At 50.8% G+C, this 17,890-nt stretch overlaps 2 protein-coding genes across 2 annotated transcripts in view; one reads left to right on the top strand and one right to left on the bottom strand.

Moving 5' to 3' along the window:
* Positions 1-1,833, top strand: part of CUNH1orf35 (chromosome unknown C1orf35 homolog) — a 4,136-nt gene extending 2,303 nt beyond the window's left edge. Inside the window, exons 2-5 of the mRNA XM_015498831.2 lie at positions 7-101; positions 236-318; positions 927-1,061; positions 1,229-1,833. Of these exons, the coding sequence (XP_015354317.1) occupies positions 7-101; positions 236-318; positions 927-1,061; positions 1,229-1,355 (440 nt within the window). The 3' untranslated portion in view covers positions 1,356-1,833. The remainder of the gene's footprint in view (positions 1-6; positions 102-235; positions 319-926; positions 1,062-1,228) is intronic.
* Positions 1,834-2,548: 715 nt separating this feature from the next.
* On the bottom strand, positions 2,549-17,272 carry Arf1 (ADP ribosylation factor 1). Its single transcript, XM_015498762.2, has 5 exons — positions 17,132-17,272; positions 4,460-4,643; positions 4,247-4,357; positions 3,902-4,026; positions 2,549-3,827 (listed from the first exon to the last, which is right to left on the bottom strand). The coding sequence occupies exons 2-5, from the start codon at positions 4,605-4,607 to the stop codon at positions 3,666-3,668; spliced, it is 546 nt and encodes a 181-aa protein (XP_015354248.1). The 5' UTR covers positions 4,608-4,643; positions 17,132-17,272; the 3' UTR covers positions 2,549-3,665.
* Positions 17,273-17,890: the final 618 nt, after the last annotated feature.

Genomic DNA, 17,890 nt, shown 5'->3' with positions numbered 1-17,890 from the left:
GGCCTTCCTCACCGCGCTGTCCCCACAGTGGTTCCGCCGGCCGCGTGGCACTGTCCCGGGAGGACAAGGAGGCTGCCAAGCTGGGGCTGTCGGTGTTCACGGTAACCCTACCCCCACCACACACACCGCTTAGTGCTCTGGGAGCCAGGGGGTGCCGCTGGGGAGAGCGTGGGGGTAGGCGGGCCAGGCCCCAACATCCCTGCCTGCCCTCCCCACGGCACTGCTTCCCCCGCAGCATCACCGCGTGGACAGCAGCAGCCCGGGCACCTGTCCAGCTTCCAAGAGGAGGCCACGCGCGGAGGAGGAGGCTGAGCCGAGGTAAGGCAAGGGGCCTGAGTCCCAGCAACTGGAGCTGCCTGTCTCTCATGTGTCCCCTGGGGAGTGTTTGTGGGGCTGCAGTGCTCGCAGTTGGAGACAGAGCCCACTTCACAGCTGGTGGGGGCTTTTCCTGCATAGGCCAGGCGCCAGCAGCCCTTGAAGCTACCCTGGGTTGGTCCCAGGCTGACCTCAGGCCTGCCTGCCAGGAGGCCAGAGGAGCTTGGCAGAGATTGGGGAGCCAAGTGGGTTGATGGGGAGGGCACAACTGTCACTTCAGAAAAGTGGATATCCCACTTAGTTTAGTGGGAGGTGCAGTGGCAGGACCTGAGATACCCCTAGCAGGCACTGTCCTGCAGTGCTTTCTTTCCTAACAGGATGTTCCAGTCTATTGGCAGAATGTTACTGTCCAGTTCTTGAAATGTGGCCCAGTGAATGAGGAGCCTCTTAGGCTCCTTTACTACTGTCACAGAGCCACAAACCATGAGTAGGTGCTGGTTACCACAGTGCAGGAGCATGTGGATTGCTGGTGGGACTGCCCTGGCCCCTCAGCTGGCTGTCTCCTGTACCCAAATGCTAGGCCTCTGACTCTTTTTATATTTACTTTTAAGCACCGAGAGCCACAAGAAAAGCAAGAAGGAGAAGAAGAAAAAGAAAAAGAAAAAACATAAGAAACAGAAGATGAAGAAAGACAAGGAGTCCAAGAAAGAGGCTGATGCCTCTTCCTCATCCCCTTCTCCTGTTCGGTAAGCCCAGAGTCAGCTTGCTCTGCCTTGGGGATCCAGTGCTGGCTGGGGCCTGATGGAGTAGTCAGGAATTCCTGAGCAAGGCCCTGGGGCTCCTGGAATCTAACAGCTGGGTGCCCACCCAGGGTCCTTCCCCTGAATATGTCTGGCTATCTTTGTTTCCTCAGATCTGGGCGCCAGAGGCATGATTCTGACTCCTCTTCCCCTTGCTGCAAGAGGAGGAAGCGGGGACATAGCAGGGACAGTGGAAGGAACCCATCCTACAGACGTCAGGACCGAGGCTCTGATGCTTGAGACTGCAGCTGGGTCAGTGGAGGCCAGAGCCTTGGACCCTACCCACCACTGTACCTTGTGGGGCATGAGAGGACGACTGGACCCTATGTGTTCTGGGTGCCAGCTCGCTCCTCCCACCCTGTTGGCCTGCTGGACCACCCAGGGAAAGGCCTCCTGTCTGGGTTGAGGCAAAGGCTGTGTACTGTGCCTGCTGGGCCATGTGAGCTGGCTGGCCAACTCAAGAGGAACCTGCTTTGTGGAGACCCTCCAGATTCCTGTGAAGGGAGTCCATAGAACTCAGCGGGTTCTGGGACAACCATCCCTGGTCTTGCCTGCTGCCAGACAAGATCTGCACCTGCCTAAGAGCCTTTTGCAGAGACTAGACTCCTGTGTAGCCATCCAGGCCCATCAGAGGTTTAGCTAAAACCAAGTGTGGTTATCTCTATTCCTTTTTGTATGGACTCACTCTTTGTACTTTAATAAATACCTTAAAACATAAGTGTGTCATCAAGAATGAAAGGATAGTGTGGAGTTTCCCGAAACCCCACTAAAGGGAGACAGTGGCAATGGCCTTGCATTCACAGTATGGTCTTGGCCTAGCAGTAGTGTGGAGCTGCCTGACAGCTGGGTAGCTGATGACAAGGTCAGGTGGTGGGGATACCTAGAGCCTCTAGGTACCTCTTCAACCTGCCCAGGGGCTTAGCCTGCCTTGTCAGTGGGCTAGACTGCTACACTGACCTGGGGCAGAGCCCAGGCTGGATTTTTATATGATGCTTAGTTCTGCTGATTCTAAAAGAAACTTGAAAATGCTGGGTGTGGCCCAGGACAGATCCTGAAGCTATCCTCTAGAGGTCTGAACTCTGACTTGTACACTGCCCTCAGCCCTGCACAGGAAACGAAGGTGAGTTCCATCTTCCAGGGCAGCCTCTTCTTGGGGACACTGTCCAGAGGGAGAGTAGACTTTGGACCTGCTTGCCAGCTGCTGAGAACTGAGGCACTGAGGTGGCCAGGGCATTTGCTGACTCCTATTCTGGCTACCTCCTGTGGCACTGATAAGCTGGAGGATGCTTTCATGGTAGAAATGAGACTTCCAGAAGGCTTTCCCTCTTATGCATGGTCAGGCCTGACTTGGGGAGCAAAGTACCACCTGTACTTCCTGGCATGAAAGTGACTCTTTCCTACCTTGCAGGAGACAGAAACATTGGAGCCTGTGAAATAGTTAAGAGACTTTATTCTAATAGCTATAATTACAGTGCTTGTCGAAATGAAAACTGAAAACAAGTATACAAAACAGTTGATTACTAATCGTGTATTGAAAGCATTAAGAGGTTCCACGACACCAAATAAACCAGTTCTGAGGTTTCCCCAAGATAAATTTAACAGCTCCAGCTTCTTCAGTGTTTATCAAAATACAAAAGAAAAAAGTAGAGGTCGTCTTTTTCGATGGCAAATCGGACCCTTGCAGGCTGAGGGAGGAAGCTACTTCACACATGGAGATGGGGGTGCTCCGGGACCTGTGGGTCTGGAGTGGACCAACCCTCCCAGCTTGCACGCACTCATGCTGGTGAGACCCAGACCTCCTGCCAGCGGGCTGAGCAGGTGCAAGAGTGAGTGGGTGCTGGGAACATGGGCTACTGCTCTGGCCACACGCCAACAAAGGGCGCATCTGGGCCGTGTCCCCTGCAATGGCTCTCCCAGCCCACCCCCAGGTGACTGTGTGAGCACAAGTACAAGCACAACGCTATGGAATGCAAGTGACCCAAAGACAGGCGAGTCACGGGGGTCTCTACTGGGACCATGCAGTGGATGGCGGTTTGTGTCACCGTCTTTGTGTTCCCACAGGGGAACAGCTGATCCGATGGACTAGCATTCAGGCTGTACACTAGGCATAGTCTCCCTTCTGTGTGTTCAAGTGTTCTCCTTATCTTGTATTTTTAACTATTTTAAAAAATGCACTGAGTTTGGGTTAAAAACCAACCACCAAATGGATCCCAACACCAATCTACAGCCCAGGAGCTCCTGGAGGCCAGGTGCCCACATGCCTAAATCCCTCCTCAGTACTGACAGTGAGTTGATTCTCTTTTTACAATAAAAAAGCTGAGTAATATTGCATAGGAGTACCAGAAACTGCCTCAGTGGAAACAGAAACTATTTACATTAAATAAAAACCTGGCTGCAGGCTGTGTCTGCACATGTACAGCATGGTGCGATGCACACTGACCAACCCATGGAGACAGCTTCTGGCACTCAGGACCACAGAGTTGCATGTTTGCCACATGAGAGGAAAGCGAGGGCGGAGAGGAGAAAGTGAGGGGGTGGGGGGGTTCTGGTTCACTTCTGGTTCCGGAGCTGATTGGACAGCCAGTCCAGTCCTTCATAGAGCCCGTCCCCGCTGGTGGCACAGGTGGCCTGAATGTACCAGTTCCTGTGACGTAGCGAGTGCAGCCCCAGCTTGTCTGTGATTTCAGCTGCGTTCATGGCGTTTGGGAGGTCCTGGGGGGAAGAAGGGGTCAGTGCAGAGCCTAAGCTTGGCCCCAGGCCCACCCCCGCTCCTGGGTGGCACCCACCTGCTTGTTGGCAAACACCAGGAGGACAGCGTCCCGCAGCTCATCCTCAGCCAGCATCCTCATGAGCTCCTCGCGGGCCTCATTCACACGCTCTCTGTCATTGCTGTCCACCACAAAGATCAAGCCTGCAATGCAGCAGCATTACTGCAAATGTGGACAACAGCCCACCCAAGCGTACCCACGGGCAACAGATACAACCACCGGCTCACAGGCAGCCCTCACGGCCCTGGGCATGGCTTTCCTGGCCATGATTCTATAGCGTGCCCTCTGCCCTGTCCAACAAGGCTACAGAGCTTCTATTAGGAGGCAGATGACAGGAACCTGGGGTGAAGGTCAGCTGCTCACCTTGGGTGTTCTGGAAGTAGTGGCGCCATAGTGGACGGATCTTGTCTTGGCCACCTACGTCCCACACAGTGAAGCTGATATTCTTGTACTCAACGGTCTCCACATTAAAACCTGAGGATGAGATTGTAGCTTAGGGTCCTCTGGACCCATCAACCCGTCCCTGGCCTCCCGAGCCTCCCCAGCCCCTGCCACACAGCCATCCAGAAATCTCACCTATGGTGGGAATAGTGGTCACAATTTCACCCAGCTTCAGTTTGTAGAGAATCGTCGTCTTCCCTGCAGCATCCAGGCCCACCATGAGGATGCGCATTTCTTTTTTGCCAAAAAGGCCCTTGAAGAGGTTTGCAAAGATATTCCCCATCCTTGTGGGTGGTTGGAAGCGACACTGGCCAGAGACCTGGGGAGGCAAGGTGTCCGGGCCTGTTTCCATGTTGCAGTGGACAGGAAACCCCCCCGCCCAGGCACGTGTTCCTCCTGAAATCCCATGGGGGTATGACAAAAGCCCAACAAGGCCTAGCCTAGCTGGTGGCCCAGGAAGGCAGAGATGCCAGAGTGACCTCTTGCCTCCCAGCACATTTATTTGGCCTGATACCATCAGGCTGCGGGGACATTTGACACAGCCACACTTGCTCCTACTTGTGGAGTAGGCAAGCAAACATCTGAAAATTGGGTTTTCAGAAGCATGAAATATTGCTACAAAGACAGCTCTTAGGGGCTAGAACCACTCAACATCCCTCCCCACACAACTAGAGAGGAGGGGCTAGGAGCCGCCCCCACCCCCAGAGGGTTAGAGAGCAGGTGTCACTAGTCTCAGGACCACAGGCCAAACCTCCCCAACACACCCAGGAGCTCAATGTGCTGCCTCAGCACAACACAGGACAAGCCAGGGAGCACTGTGGTGTCACCTGAGCCAGTCAAGCGGGCTCTCTGCCAACTCAGGTCTCAGCATCACCTTTCATTCCAGATGACCCAGGTAGCCAGGGCCCTGAGGAGCACATGGTTCCGTGATGCCATGCTGCCACAAGGGCATGCATGTCAACCCACACTACAACCACAGGATCCATTAGAAAAGAAACGCAGGAGACACCAAGCAAATCATTTGTTACCAAATCACCAGAGCCTGGTCCAAGACTTGAAGTGCCTCTGGGAAGGTGATGAAAACTGCCCAGGCTCTGGCCTTACCATCCAGGGCACTTTCATTTTTCAGTTGTTTTTAGCCCAAACAGAAATTTATCACTTTTTAAAAATGTTGATTGCTGGAAAATTAGAGACCGTTAGAGCTAACAGTGAAGGCCTTCAACTGGGGGCTGTGCAGCCCTCACCAACCAACAGGAGGGCAAAGCAGCTCGGTGAGATAGGGTGATGAGATGGCTACAAAAGAACACCCCTACACAGGGCAGCTCATCAACGTGTGTTTACTGCTTACAGCTCCAGGGCTGGAAGTCCAGAGTTAAGGCCTGGCAGGTTCCATATCTGGTTCTAAGATGGAGCCTTGTCCTACATCCTCCAGAGGGTGGAGGCACAGGAGAGAATCCACCCCTGAAAGCCCCTTTCAAGGCATCACTGATTCATTCACCAGGTTAGAGCCTTGTGACTTGAACACCTGCCTGCTACTGTTGCACTGGGGTCCAACCTCCCACACACAAATCTTGGGGGACACATTCAGTCCACAGTACTGTGTGTCAATCAGGAACAACAGAAGTGGGAGAGATTACCTGCAATTAACTGCACCACCAAGCCACCTCAGATGGCTGTCTTCCTAGCACCCACCTATGGATCTCTACTGCCCATCCATCTCCAGTGACACTGTGTACCCAGAAGCATTCTGGGAGATTCCACCCCTCACTATACCTTCTCCTTCTCCAGGTTCAGAGCCCCCGATGACGCCCAGCTGCAAGGGTATATATGCCTTACAGTTGGGATGACAGTCAAATGTTACTTTCTAACTTCCTCACCTGCTGTGTAGTACTCACTTCAGGGACACCTTCCCTTCTCCATTTCTTGGTACCCACATGGCCTGCTCATTGGGCACCTGTCTTGCTCAGGGGGTTAGACCCAGCTGCCCTGCTGATTTGATATCACCATTGTTCCATATATAGCCTGCTGGATCCTATGCCCTGGGACAGTTTCCCTTTTTGGATTTGCATATTTAATTTGTATTAAAAACTTACTCAATGTCTACAATGTAAGCAGACTTTGTTATTACGGTCCCTTTTCTGGGATAGCTAAGCTCCCTGGGTAAAGAGCCTCTGGGAGACAGAGCAGACAAGCACCACCCTACCCCTCAGAGCACTCCTGAAATCACTGCCCATAGGGCAGTAAAATCTCAAGAGAGGAGAGAGAGAGAGAGAGAGAGAGAGAGAGAGAGAGAGAGAGAGAGAGAAAGGAGCGAGACATTTAAGACTACATGTGTGGCTCTCACCTTTAGTTCTCATCAGTCAGGGGTAAGAGAAGAGTAACAGTAATCTCAGGCCCACAAGCCTCCCACCCACAGGGATCCAGGGTCAGGGCGAGAGGAATGGAGTCCAGGAGACCAACACCCATCCATGCAAAAAGCTGCACCTCCTGAGACACAGGCTGTGGACAGAGTCCAGCCCCGAGCACCCTAGGAGCAGATGTACCAGGCAGACACCACAGGGAGGGAGAACAGGAATGTGAGCACACGGAGAGCCCTGGAACACCCAAGCATATAAAGACATGGTCAGTCTAAGCCTCAATGCAAGGACCCACTGACTCAGCATCTGGAGGCCCCATATTCTCTCAGAAAGCCTCCAATGAGCAACAAGCACAAAGGAATTTGGAAGGAAGCAGGAAAAGACAAGAGATGGAATTTATCTTCAAGGAAAAACAGGGCTGGGGATGTAGCTCAGTGGTAAAAGCACTTGACTAGCATGTTCAAGGCCCCAGGTTAGATATCCAACACCCGAAGGAAAACCAAATAGTAAATAGGAAATAAAAACCAAAAAGGAAAAACAATTAAGCAAACAAAACAACAAAAAATCCCAGACCCACTCTCAACACCAACAAGTTAAAAGATACTATGTCTACAAAATAAGAATAGGATTCTGAAACAAAAACAAGAGACTTTTATATACAATACCAACAGCCAAAATGAAAAGTTTACAATGAAGGCTCTCAGAAAGCAGGACAAAATGAAAATATGGGAGATAAGGAGCAAAATGAAGATCAACATCAAAGGAATTAAAAAAAAAAAAAGAAAGAAAGAAAAAACATCAAGGAAGAACCCAAGGAACTGCAGGGAGATTCTTAAAGGCTGAGGCCTTGCCTGTGGCACTCTGGACACAGCAGCACCAGCAGATCAAAGGCTGGCTCAGGTGATATTCTTGCCCCTCTCTCAACACTGAAAACAAGACTCTCAACCAGGTATTAGGAAGGGAAAAAAAAAAAAAAATCTCCCACAGAGACCCAGGTACAGGGTGGGAAGAAGGGAGCCCAAAGTGATGGGAAGCAGCTGGGAGACAATCCCATTCAGATTCAGCACTGCCCACTGCTGCCTTCTTCTTCTTCTTCTTCTTTTTAATGGTGCTGGGGATTTAATCCAGGGCCTTGTGCATGCAAGGCAAGCACTCTACCAACTGAGCTATATCCCCAGCCCACTGCTGCCTTCTTGTGCCAAGGATGCCTCAGAATTACATGTGCTGGGCCTGGCCTGCCTTGCAGCACCCTCAACATAGGAGCTGTGGGGACCACAGTGGTCACAAACCCCTCCCCATAGGTGGTTTTCTTTTTAAATTTTAAACAAAGTACTAGAGTCACCCCTCCCCAAGGGGAAAAGCAGTCACACAATTTAGTGGGGGAATCAGGAAGAGGCGAGCCTGAAGGCTCAGGTTCAAGACACACCCCACAAGCACTCAGGCCTATTCTACTGTCTTCACAGGCAGAGGTCAGAGCTTCCTGCCTCGACACGCCCCAGTGTCCCTGTGGGGCCTGGGCATCATCCACTGCTGCTTTCATAGGCCCAGGTCCAAGAGAACCTCTGCAGTTGGAGGAAAAAAAGTCACTGCCAAGGTACAGGCCCCTAATAACTGTGCAATGCCCAGCCTAGGTACTGTCACCTTTCTTCCACCAGAACTCTGTACAGAAGCCAAACCTGCCTTTCAGGTTCCTCTGAATTACCCTGTTATTAGTAAGCAGTGAAAACCAACTTCCCTGAGAGTCTCCTGCCCCTTCCTTCTGTGACCCCACACTATCAGAGGTCATGCAGTCCCACCATGGTTCTTTCCTGCCAGGCTTTGGGCTCCACCTTAGGCCAAGAAAGATCCTTCACAAACAATGTGCTCTAAGACACCAGTGCAGGTGGTCTCTGCTCTGGAGTCTCTCTCTGTCAGGAGGGAACCTGCTGGCCTCCTGAGCTGGGGTGAGGAGATAGAGCAGCTTCAAGGAGTGAAGACTACCTGACTGGTCCAGGTGCTAAAGAAGATACTGACTAGCAGCCAGCACCCCAACTGTCCCTCTACAGCTCTCAGGGATACCTCAGGACAAGCCAGACAGCCCTTGTCTAAATTCCGCTCTGGAGAACAATAGGTTCAGGTAGAGAGTTCAGTTTTCCTCCAACTATTAGTGCTGTTCACAGAACCTAACTAGGAAGGCAAGGGCCTGCCACTGGAGCACATAGGGATGGGTTCCATGTGCCCAGACTTCTCCCGGTTGCTGATCCAGCTGGGGGCTATGCTCATGAATGCTGTGCTCTCACAATGCGTTCTACTACCATGGAACACTGGTGACATTAAGAGTTCTTCTTCTGGGCTAGGGATGTGGCTCAAGCGGCAACGCGCTAGCCTGGCATGCGTGGGGTGCTGGGTTTGATCCTCAGCACCACATAAAAATAAAAAATAAAGATGTTGTGTCCACCGAAAACTAAAAAAAATTCTCTCTCTTTAAAAAAAAAAAAAAGTTATTCTTTTTTTAAAGCTTTATTAAAGTCAAATTATTATAGCATTAATTACATACAGTAAAATGCACTGATAAGTGATTCATAGTCTCAGCTTTCATATCTAATTTGAGGAAAATTTAAAAATTTGAAGATTTTCTGGAGGAACTTATATCATAAAACATTTTCTTTAAGACTTAGCAAAGAGCAACCATGTTCCAACAGTGATGCAAGCACAATCAGTTGCGTGACAGCCTGATTCATTTCCAATATAGGAGATTCTTAATTTAAAGCAGCTCTTCTACCTTCTACTTTCATGCGAGACTTGGCGAGATATACTCTGCACACACTGCTTTCTGTGTAACAACACGGGGTCTTAGCACATCTATTGCTAAAGTTTCAGGTCACTGCATGCCCCTCAGCCATGTCCAGGTTTCTAGGTCTGCTGTGTATCTGCACTGCACATCTTGACACCATTTTATAAAATGTGTGTAAGAAAACCAAATGTGCTGATACTGTGGACAGGCAGACACACACTGGAGGCCTGCAGAACTGTGACAAAGGTATGACCCAACCAGCACACTCGAAAGGGCCCAACCCCAGGCACTCCCCACATTCAACCAGGTTAACTGTGCCTTAACTGCCAAAGAAAGAGCACACCCAGTGCCAAAGGCTGGCTATGCAGCAGTCCACAGGGTAGGCCCAATCTTGCACCTCAGCTGAGCACAGGCTATATAGCTGTCTCATAGCTGCAGGTCTTCTCAGTTAAGGGAGGGGTATTACCCACCAGGTGTGAGGCTTAGGTGGGGCAATGACTAAACTTCAAGTTAGATCACTCTTTTCAGGCTTGAAATTCAAGATGAAATCAGTTTGAATCTGGACAGCTAGAACGAATGTCACTCATGAATCTATCCTAGATTCATAGTAGCTCAAATGCCAAAGAGACTTGTCCACGGACTGCTGCACGTTTATATTCTTTGCTCCCTGTTATTCAAATTTTGTTACTAATTTTACCACAACTGTCCTCAAAGCACTTTATCAAACACATTTAAGGCCTTATGAACGTCATACCTGGGTAGCTCCGAGCAAATATCCAGATGGGCTCTCACAAGGCCTCCAACAGGAGCTTCAATAAGGAAACATGCAGCTCTGGGAGTCACGGAGGCCTTCTCTAGAGCTTGTACCAGGAATACCTTGCAGTCTCCATCCTTGTAGTTAACAGTATTTATCCCTCAGTGTTTTGTCCTGCCCTTCTCTCTCAGTAACAGAAACCTGACTTGTCACTGGACACAAGACCTTCCAGAATAAAAACCATAAACCCCACACTTCCTGGCCATCCCTGGTATCATTGCATGCCCATGGCCAGGGACACCAGCAGAACCCAAATACTGGAGCATTTCTACTTTGGCAGGAAGGATACAGACTGCCTCTACCCAACTTGAAATGTAGTTAAGTCTGAAAGACCAGTCACTGAAAAGCAAAACCCAGCATCCCAAATCTGCATCAACCTAAAATGAAAATGGAGTAAAACCATGATAACTTATGGCAAAGATGCAAGTGAGAAACCACCTTGTAGTTAATAGGTGGGGTCACCCCACAGGCTGCCCCAGCCATGCTATAGTCATTAGTCAGCAGTCCTCACACTCAGCCCACCCCAGAGGTCACAGGATTGTCATGTGGGGGTTATTCTGTTGTTCATGTAGAAGACCCTCCCCATGCTCTCTGTGCAGAGTCTTGACTCCTGGTAAGGCCCTAGGTCTTGGGTTGCCTGCATTCCCCAGAGCCTACCCCTTCACACAGATGGAGGGCATACTTGTGCACCAAGGGCAGTGCTGGCCACAGACAGGTGCAATACATCCTTGTGGAACAGAATTGAGGGAGGACCCTGGTGGTGACCATGCCCCAACCTCCCTCTTGAGATCCACAGAACCCTAGTTTGCTAGCAGTGCATGTTCCCAAACCTTACTGAGAGGTCTCTGGTTGCAGCAATGACCTTCCAGCATAGCTGTCGTCTTTTCACTGAAGTCTCCCACCCCAACTCCTCATGGAGGGCAGGCAGGCACACACCTAGACTATGTAACAGATGCTCACAATAAACACCACTAACCAGGATTCAGTGGGAAATGACCTGGGAAGAGAAGTTGACCAGCACTCTAGTTCTGCGGCAAGGCAATCGTAGCAATTTAGCTTTGCCAGTTCACCTTCTTAACTACGGGTTCTCTATAGAATACAAAGGGCTTCCCTCCCTGCACAAGGGTAGGGGTAGGGCTAGGGGGCTGGTGTCCTGGAGGCCCCTTTCCACACCCTAATAAAAAGGGAACTGGAACAGCTAATGGCTGCGGCGCTTTCATAAAATAAGCTCCCAGAGAACCCAATGGTGCTTCCTCAAACCACTCAGAAGGGGCAGGGCCTTCCAAGGGTGATTAAGCCAATCTCTAAAATTTGATTTCTGTCTTAAGGGATCTTTCATTTTTGCAGGAAGGCAGGCAGGAAGCAGCCTACTTCTTTTGAAGACTTGCTCTTCCAAAGGAAACAGAAGAGTAAAGTGGAGTTGGAAGGAGCAGTCACTAGGTTCCCTTCGCTCTCAGGGTCCACCCTACCCCACCAGGGTCTGCCAGACATACAAAGGGACAGGGACTTCCACCACACATACACACACACAAGCCCTGAAGAACAATGTCCTAGCTGAGCCTATGGTCTCTGGCCACACCCTTGGCAGTCCCAGTGTCTGGAAAGCCTAGCACCTGTCTCTGCTCTCCAGGTAAACATGGCTCCTGCAGATGACCCCATGTATACATTCCAGCTTTTCCATCAAAAAGCACCCCCCCCCCCTTCCAAATGTGTAATATCAAAAAACTCCAGTTTTTCTGACTCAACCCCTGGTGACATGCCACCTCCCCTCACCTTCCCCAACACTGTATCAAGACATGCTTTAAAACACCCCTGCCACTCCAAAAGGCAGCCAACAGACAACCTAACTGACACACACACACCAACTGTAGACTACAGAGAATTGGCGAGGCTGCCCCAGCAATGACGTCACCCGGAGATAGAGGGGGGTGACTTCAACTGAAAGGCGAGTTTCAGTGCTGGACACTGCCATGCCTGAGGATGGAGGGAGGTGGCCAGAGAGCCCCCCTACCCAGGCCACTGGAGCACTGAGTGCAAATCTCAAGAGCATTTCAGTTCTATGAATGACTTCCCCCGCCCTGGAAACAAAGAACAACTCTTGGTAAAGTTCTGAATGGAACAAAACACAATTACCCCTGACTTACAAGGTAACTACATTCCTGGAAAATTAAGAACATGTTAAAACCATGCCAAAAACAAGCAAAAAAAAAGCAGCTTTGTCTGTAAAACAGATCAGGCTGAGGATATTACAGATAGATTTCCCACCTACATGAAAGCCACACAAGTGCATTCCTGGTGCTGCCAACAAGCACCAGGGCTGCTTCCCAACCTGGGAAAGCAAACATGCTCCCACAAACTTCAAAATGCCCTTTCTGGGGACTGTATTGCACTCAAGAACCAGGACCACCCAGCAAGCAATCTACCCTCCCCAACTGCTTCTGGCAAGCCCAAACCCACCCACCTCACAGGACCCTTGTGCCAACTGTCCTGGGCTATGGAGAAGCTGCAGATCCCTCGTTCCTTCATATCTCTGCTCAAATGTCACCTGCCAAATGGCATCCCCACTAGCACAGGCAGCTTTGTGTCTCCTGCTGAGCACAGCCTCTCCCATCTTTTTCTGCTAGGCCCCTTGCTGAGAAAGGGGAGAAATCAGAGGGATAGAAAGAAAGCAATGGTTAAAGAAAGTTATCAGGGCCCTTGGGACCAAGAATATCAATCACACATGTCCGAAGGTATGCTTTTTCCTAAGAACTAAGTCAGGTAAAAAACTGCAGTGTTAATAATGAACACTGTGCTGTTTTAACCTATACACAAATATGGTTCAGTCTGAAAATTCCTGTGACTCTAACAATGTGGAGACTCAGGCCTGCAGAGACACTGGGAACTGCTGAAGGCAAAAGTACTGCATCTCCACTGCTCTATTCAATGTCCAAATCATGAGAGGGAGTGGAGTATGCATAAAACCTGCCCTCAGGTACCTCCAACAATAAAAATAATGTCATGGTTAATTTCCCTGGTAATTTTCAGGATCAGGTATCATTTTGACAAAATAGAAATACTAAATGCTGTAAGTATTTTGAGCAAAATTTCACCACCAAAGTTGCCAAAAGATATAGTATTTTTAAAATAGATTAACGGATTTAATGAGTGTGGAACGACAGTCTCACCTAGAGAAGACGGGTAGCTTCACAGGAAATCAAACTTATCACCTGGCAGGCACATCTAACTCTGCCTTCATTTCTTTTACTCTTCAGAAACAAGTCTAGATAAAAAATCTAGAAATCCGCTTCTTGGCCACTTGTGCCTGAAACATACTGATAGAATACTTAAAGACCTTCTGTTAAAAACCCCCAAAGGATAAGTACAAAGCTTCCTACTTAGGCATATGGTGTAGCAAAAGTTTTGAAGTGAGGCACAGACAAAAAGGTGTTAAATCTTACATATAGGCATCTACCACCAGAAACTCTTTGGAAATTATTCCTAGCCTGCTATCATCATTTAAGGAGTAAAACTCTTTTTGCGATACTAAGGATTGAACATAGGGGTGCTCTACCACTGAGCTACATCCCTAGCCTTTTTTATATTGTATTGTGAGACAGCATCTCTTTAAGTTGCAAAGGCTGGCCTTGAACTTGCCATCCTCCTGCCTCAGCCTCTCAAGCAGCTGAGATTAAGGCAAGCACCACCACAACCAGCAAGGAGTAAAACTTAGGTTTTTGAAAATGTATCATACACTTCTTCGTGGCACGTGCATGGATCATACCAAGTCTCCTAAACATTAGTGACCCCTGGGTCTCAAGAGGTATGTGGAAATATGTGCCTCCTAAAGTGAATCACTCCTAAATGCTATCTGTAAATACCTGCCTGCTTTTTATACTTTCTTCTGTCTCTTCCCTTTGACACTTTAACCTTCCCTTTATATGGGCTTACAAGAAATGCTACTCTGCCTTGTTTGTTGGCTAACCACTGTTAATAAAATTCAGGAAATGAGGACCAGTTAGAGACAATATGGAGGTGGGGCCCTGATCAGACATCCTCACCACACCTCCCAACCTTGGTGGCAGGCTGGGTTGACAGAACTCTGGGTGAGGCCCAACAGATCCTCCTAAGAACAAAGAACTTGGACGGCTTAACCGCGCAACATTTTCCCACCTAGTCAGGCCATTTGACCAATCTGAAAATGCTGAACAGTGATATTGTTGCACAGCTGTCACCCATGAGCTGCAACTGCACTTCAAAGGGTTTATGACAATCAAAAAAAGATATAGTATTTTTAAATAGGAACCTGAGTGGGGTGTGTGTGCTAGGAATCCCAACGCCTCTCTATCCCCTACGTGAACCTGCAAGAGCACTTCCAATGAGGAGTGGATATGGCACAAAAAAAAGACATTCTTAATTAAGATTCCAACTGAAAGAAATTTTCATGTTTCTCTCCCAGCCACCTCGGACAGATGTGCATTTACTTCCTTTCACTATCCTCATTTTATGAAAGTGAAAGGTCAAAGGGGAGATGGCCCAGAAGAGTCAAGGAAGAGGCAATGAATGGTACGGCAAGCCTGTGCTAGCTGGAGTCTGAGATCTGCTCAGTGAGTACAGCCATAGCTCTCGGAGGGGTGTCTGGAAAAGCCTGGTAAGCAGGGCTTGTGATTAAAAGCAGATTTAAATCCTCACATAAGAGTAACATTTAACTTGAAGAAAAAAATAAATAAATGGATCCAACTCTCTCAAACCACAGGAAACAGGAACATAGTATCCCAAGAACCTGCATAACAGGTTTCTTCTCTTGTTTAGTTCTACTCTATGGCTCCCTGACTGGGGTTACCTCAGCAGCTGGCAGGCCACATTACCTTTTGCTGCAGGAAAATAAAAAAGCCAAACATCCCTTCCTCTAATTTCAAGCCTGCCTGGTCCTAGACAGAGACACCTGACAGGTGAAGATGTCTGAACACCCTCTACTCTCTCCATACTGAATTGTGCAAGAGACATAGCAAATAGCAACTAACATGATTTAAGAGTGCAGAAAAAGGTTTTGCTTTCTACTAACTTTCTTTCCACGATAGGCAGACTATATGAGTCAGCTGTTGTCCATATCAACTGTAAGTGTGTGTGCATGTGTGTCTGTGTTTTGATGGTGGTGCTGGGGATCAAACCCAGGGCCTGAGCATGCTAGGAAAATACTCTCTCACTAAACTACACCTCAGCCCATAAACCTTTTTCAAGTAGTGACTCTGTGTATCTGCTTCACGGACAAAAGCAAATTGCTAGAGTTACAACAACTCAGGTTAGTTCTCACCAAGATCACTCACACACTCATCTCTCAAGTTTGGACCCTGCTGTAACACTGGATTTCAAGTCCTCAGTTTTGGCAACTTGTGCTACTGAAAATGCAGATGAAGTAAGGACACCATCCACCAAGTGATACATGTTAGAGACTAGTCAAGGCCACTGATGGCCAGCAGACCACTCACTGTGGCATCTCACTAGCCTTCAGATAGACACTGCAGAAAACGCCAGAACCAACTGGCAGAAAAAACTGCTGACCACTAGTTCTGAAACAAAAACTACAATTGACCGTTCCAACATCAGTAGTGACACCAACCACACAGCTCTCCACAGAGACTTCTGAGACCACCCAAAACAGCCATAGATCTTCTTTTCCTGCCAGCAGTTTCATGTACAATCCTACTCTATTTCTGCAAAGCAGCCACTTGCTGTTTGGATGGAATGGGAAAATGCCCCCTTCTCCCAGCCAATTATCCAGCACTTCTGGTGTTCTACAATGGTCCAGTTACAATCTGACACGCCATGACCACCCTCATTGTGCAACGACAACTGTGCAATGGGTCTCGCCTCCGCAGTGAAGGCTGTGAGCACACCATTCCACACGCAGGTTAAAGATTCACCAGCCTGAAAGAGCCCTTATCTACCCAGGACAGCACCAAGGAAACCAGCCTGGAGTTGAAGCAAGGATCAGCCAGCCCTCCCTCCGCAGGCCACGGGGCCTTGAATGCACACCACAAATCTTGTCTCACGTGAACAGCAGAGTTAAAGGGGACGCTCTGGATTCCCCTGCAGGCCCCAGGCCCTTGAGTGCACACTGCAAGAAGGGAGAAGAGGGAAATTCTGGGAGAGCTGACCCCAAATCACGTCTCACAGAATCAGGGGGGCATTCTGGGCTCCTCCTGAAGTCCGCAGATGCTCCCTCCTTCCATTCCAAGCAGTCAGTCCCGCAACCGGGGTCCCTGCCCACCGAATGCCCTCCCGGCTCCTCCCGCAGCCCCCGTCCCCGTGAACAGGAACTGGACTCCGGAGGCTAAGATACAAGCCCTTGCCACCCGCGTGACCTTGACGGCGTCTCGGGGTCGCCCAAGCCTCAGTTTCCCCATCCCCACGGCTAAGACCGAGACTGAACGCAGCCGGATCGCCCTTCTTGCGGGGGCAGACCCCGCGGCCTCGCCCGCCCCCGGAAGCCCGCTCCCCTCCACCCCGCACCCGGGGTGCCGGGCCTCCTGAGCAGTGTAGAGCGGAGCGGAGGAGGCAGGAAGCCCAGGCTTCCTCAAGAGCCCGGCGTCTCGGGCGGACTTCCGGACTGCGGTGGCCGCGGGAGGGTCGGGGCAGGAGGAAGCGGGGAACGCCGCGGAGCGAAGCCGGGGCCTGAGAGGTGCGCCCGGCCCTCTCCGCCCGGTCGCCCAGGCCCTCTCGGCCCCGATCCCGGCCCCGGCCCAGCCGCGCCCGGCCCTTGCCTCGTCCGGCCCCGCCGCCGCCGCCGCAGCGGCCGAGTGTCCCCGCGAGCCCTACGCTGCCCTGCCCCCGGGCCCGACCCCAGTCCCGACCCTGGCCGCTGGCTCGTCCCGCGCCCTCACCTCAGCGGCGGCTGCTCCGAGCCAGGCGTTGGTTTCGCTCCCACAAGATGGCGGCGCTGACGGCGGCCACGTCAGCGCCTGCGGCCGCGAGGCACACCGGGAAGAGGCAGGCACGGCTGAGGTCACGCCCACAACTCAGCGCACGCGTATTGACTATAATTGGGCTGTGAGGGGCGGAGCCAGGGACGCCCGGCTCCCGGATCGCAGCCCTTGCTGGCACCCGCGCTCCCTGTCTCGGAGCGCGCCCCTCGGCCGGCCGTCGGGCGTGGCTTCTGAGTCGGTGGGCGCGTGCGCATGCGCCCCACAGTGCCCAGACTCCAGCCCATTTCGCGGATGCAGAGACTAAGATTGCTCCGCGTCTTTCTTGCCCCAAAGCGGCAGGCCCGGGGTGTCACCCTTACCGTCCACAACCAGGCAGTGGTGCCGAGTTCTGGGAAAACCATGTGAGGACCAAAAGGGTGCGATATCCCTCTCAGGATTCTCCAGGGTCCCAGATTCTCCTGCTGGAACCGGACACTGAGGAAACCAATGTCACTGACAGGTGACCAAAACGGTTAGGGACGCAGGCCAAGTATCAGACACCCACTGTGTTCCTGCGCTAGCTTCATTACCCTGGAGACTGCAATAACCAGAGCAGACTTGTGCCCACTCTCCAGAGCCAACGAGGGGGAGCAAGGGTCAGAAGCTAGGTGGGGAGCCGGCTGATCAGATTCAGTAGGTGACAGAGGCCAGGGTGGGGACATCACTGCCCCAGAGTGG

This window comes from Marmota marmota, unplaced genomic scaffold (assembly GCF_001458135.2).
Source record: "Marmota marmota marmota unplaced genomic scaffold, marMar, whole genome shotgun sequence".
Lineage (NCBI taxonomy): Eukaryota > Metazoa > Chordata > Mammalia > Rodentia > Sciuridae > Marmota > Marmota marmota.
Note: the sequence above shows the minus strand (reverse complement) of the source record. Positions and strands in the feature narration are given on the sequence as shown.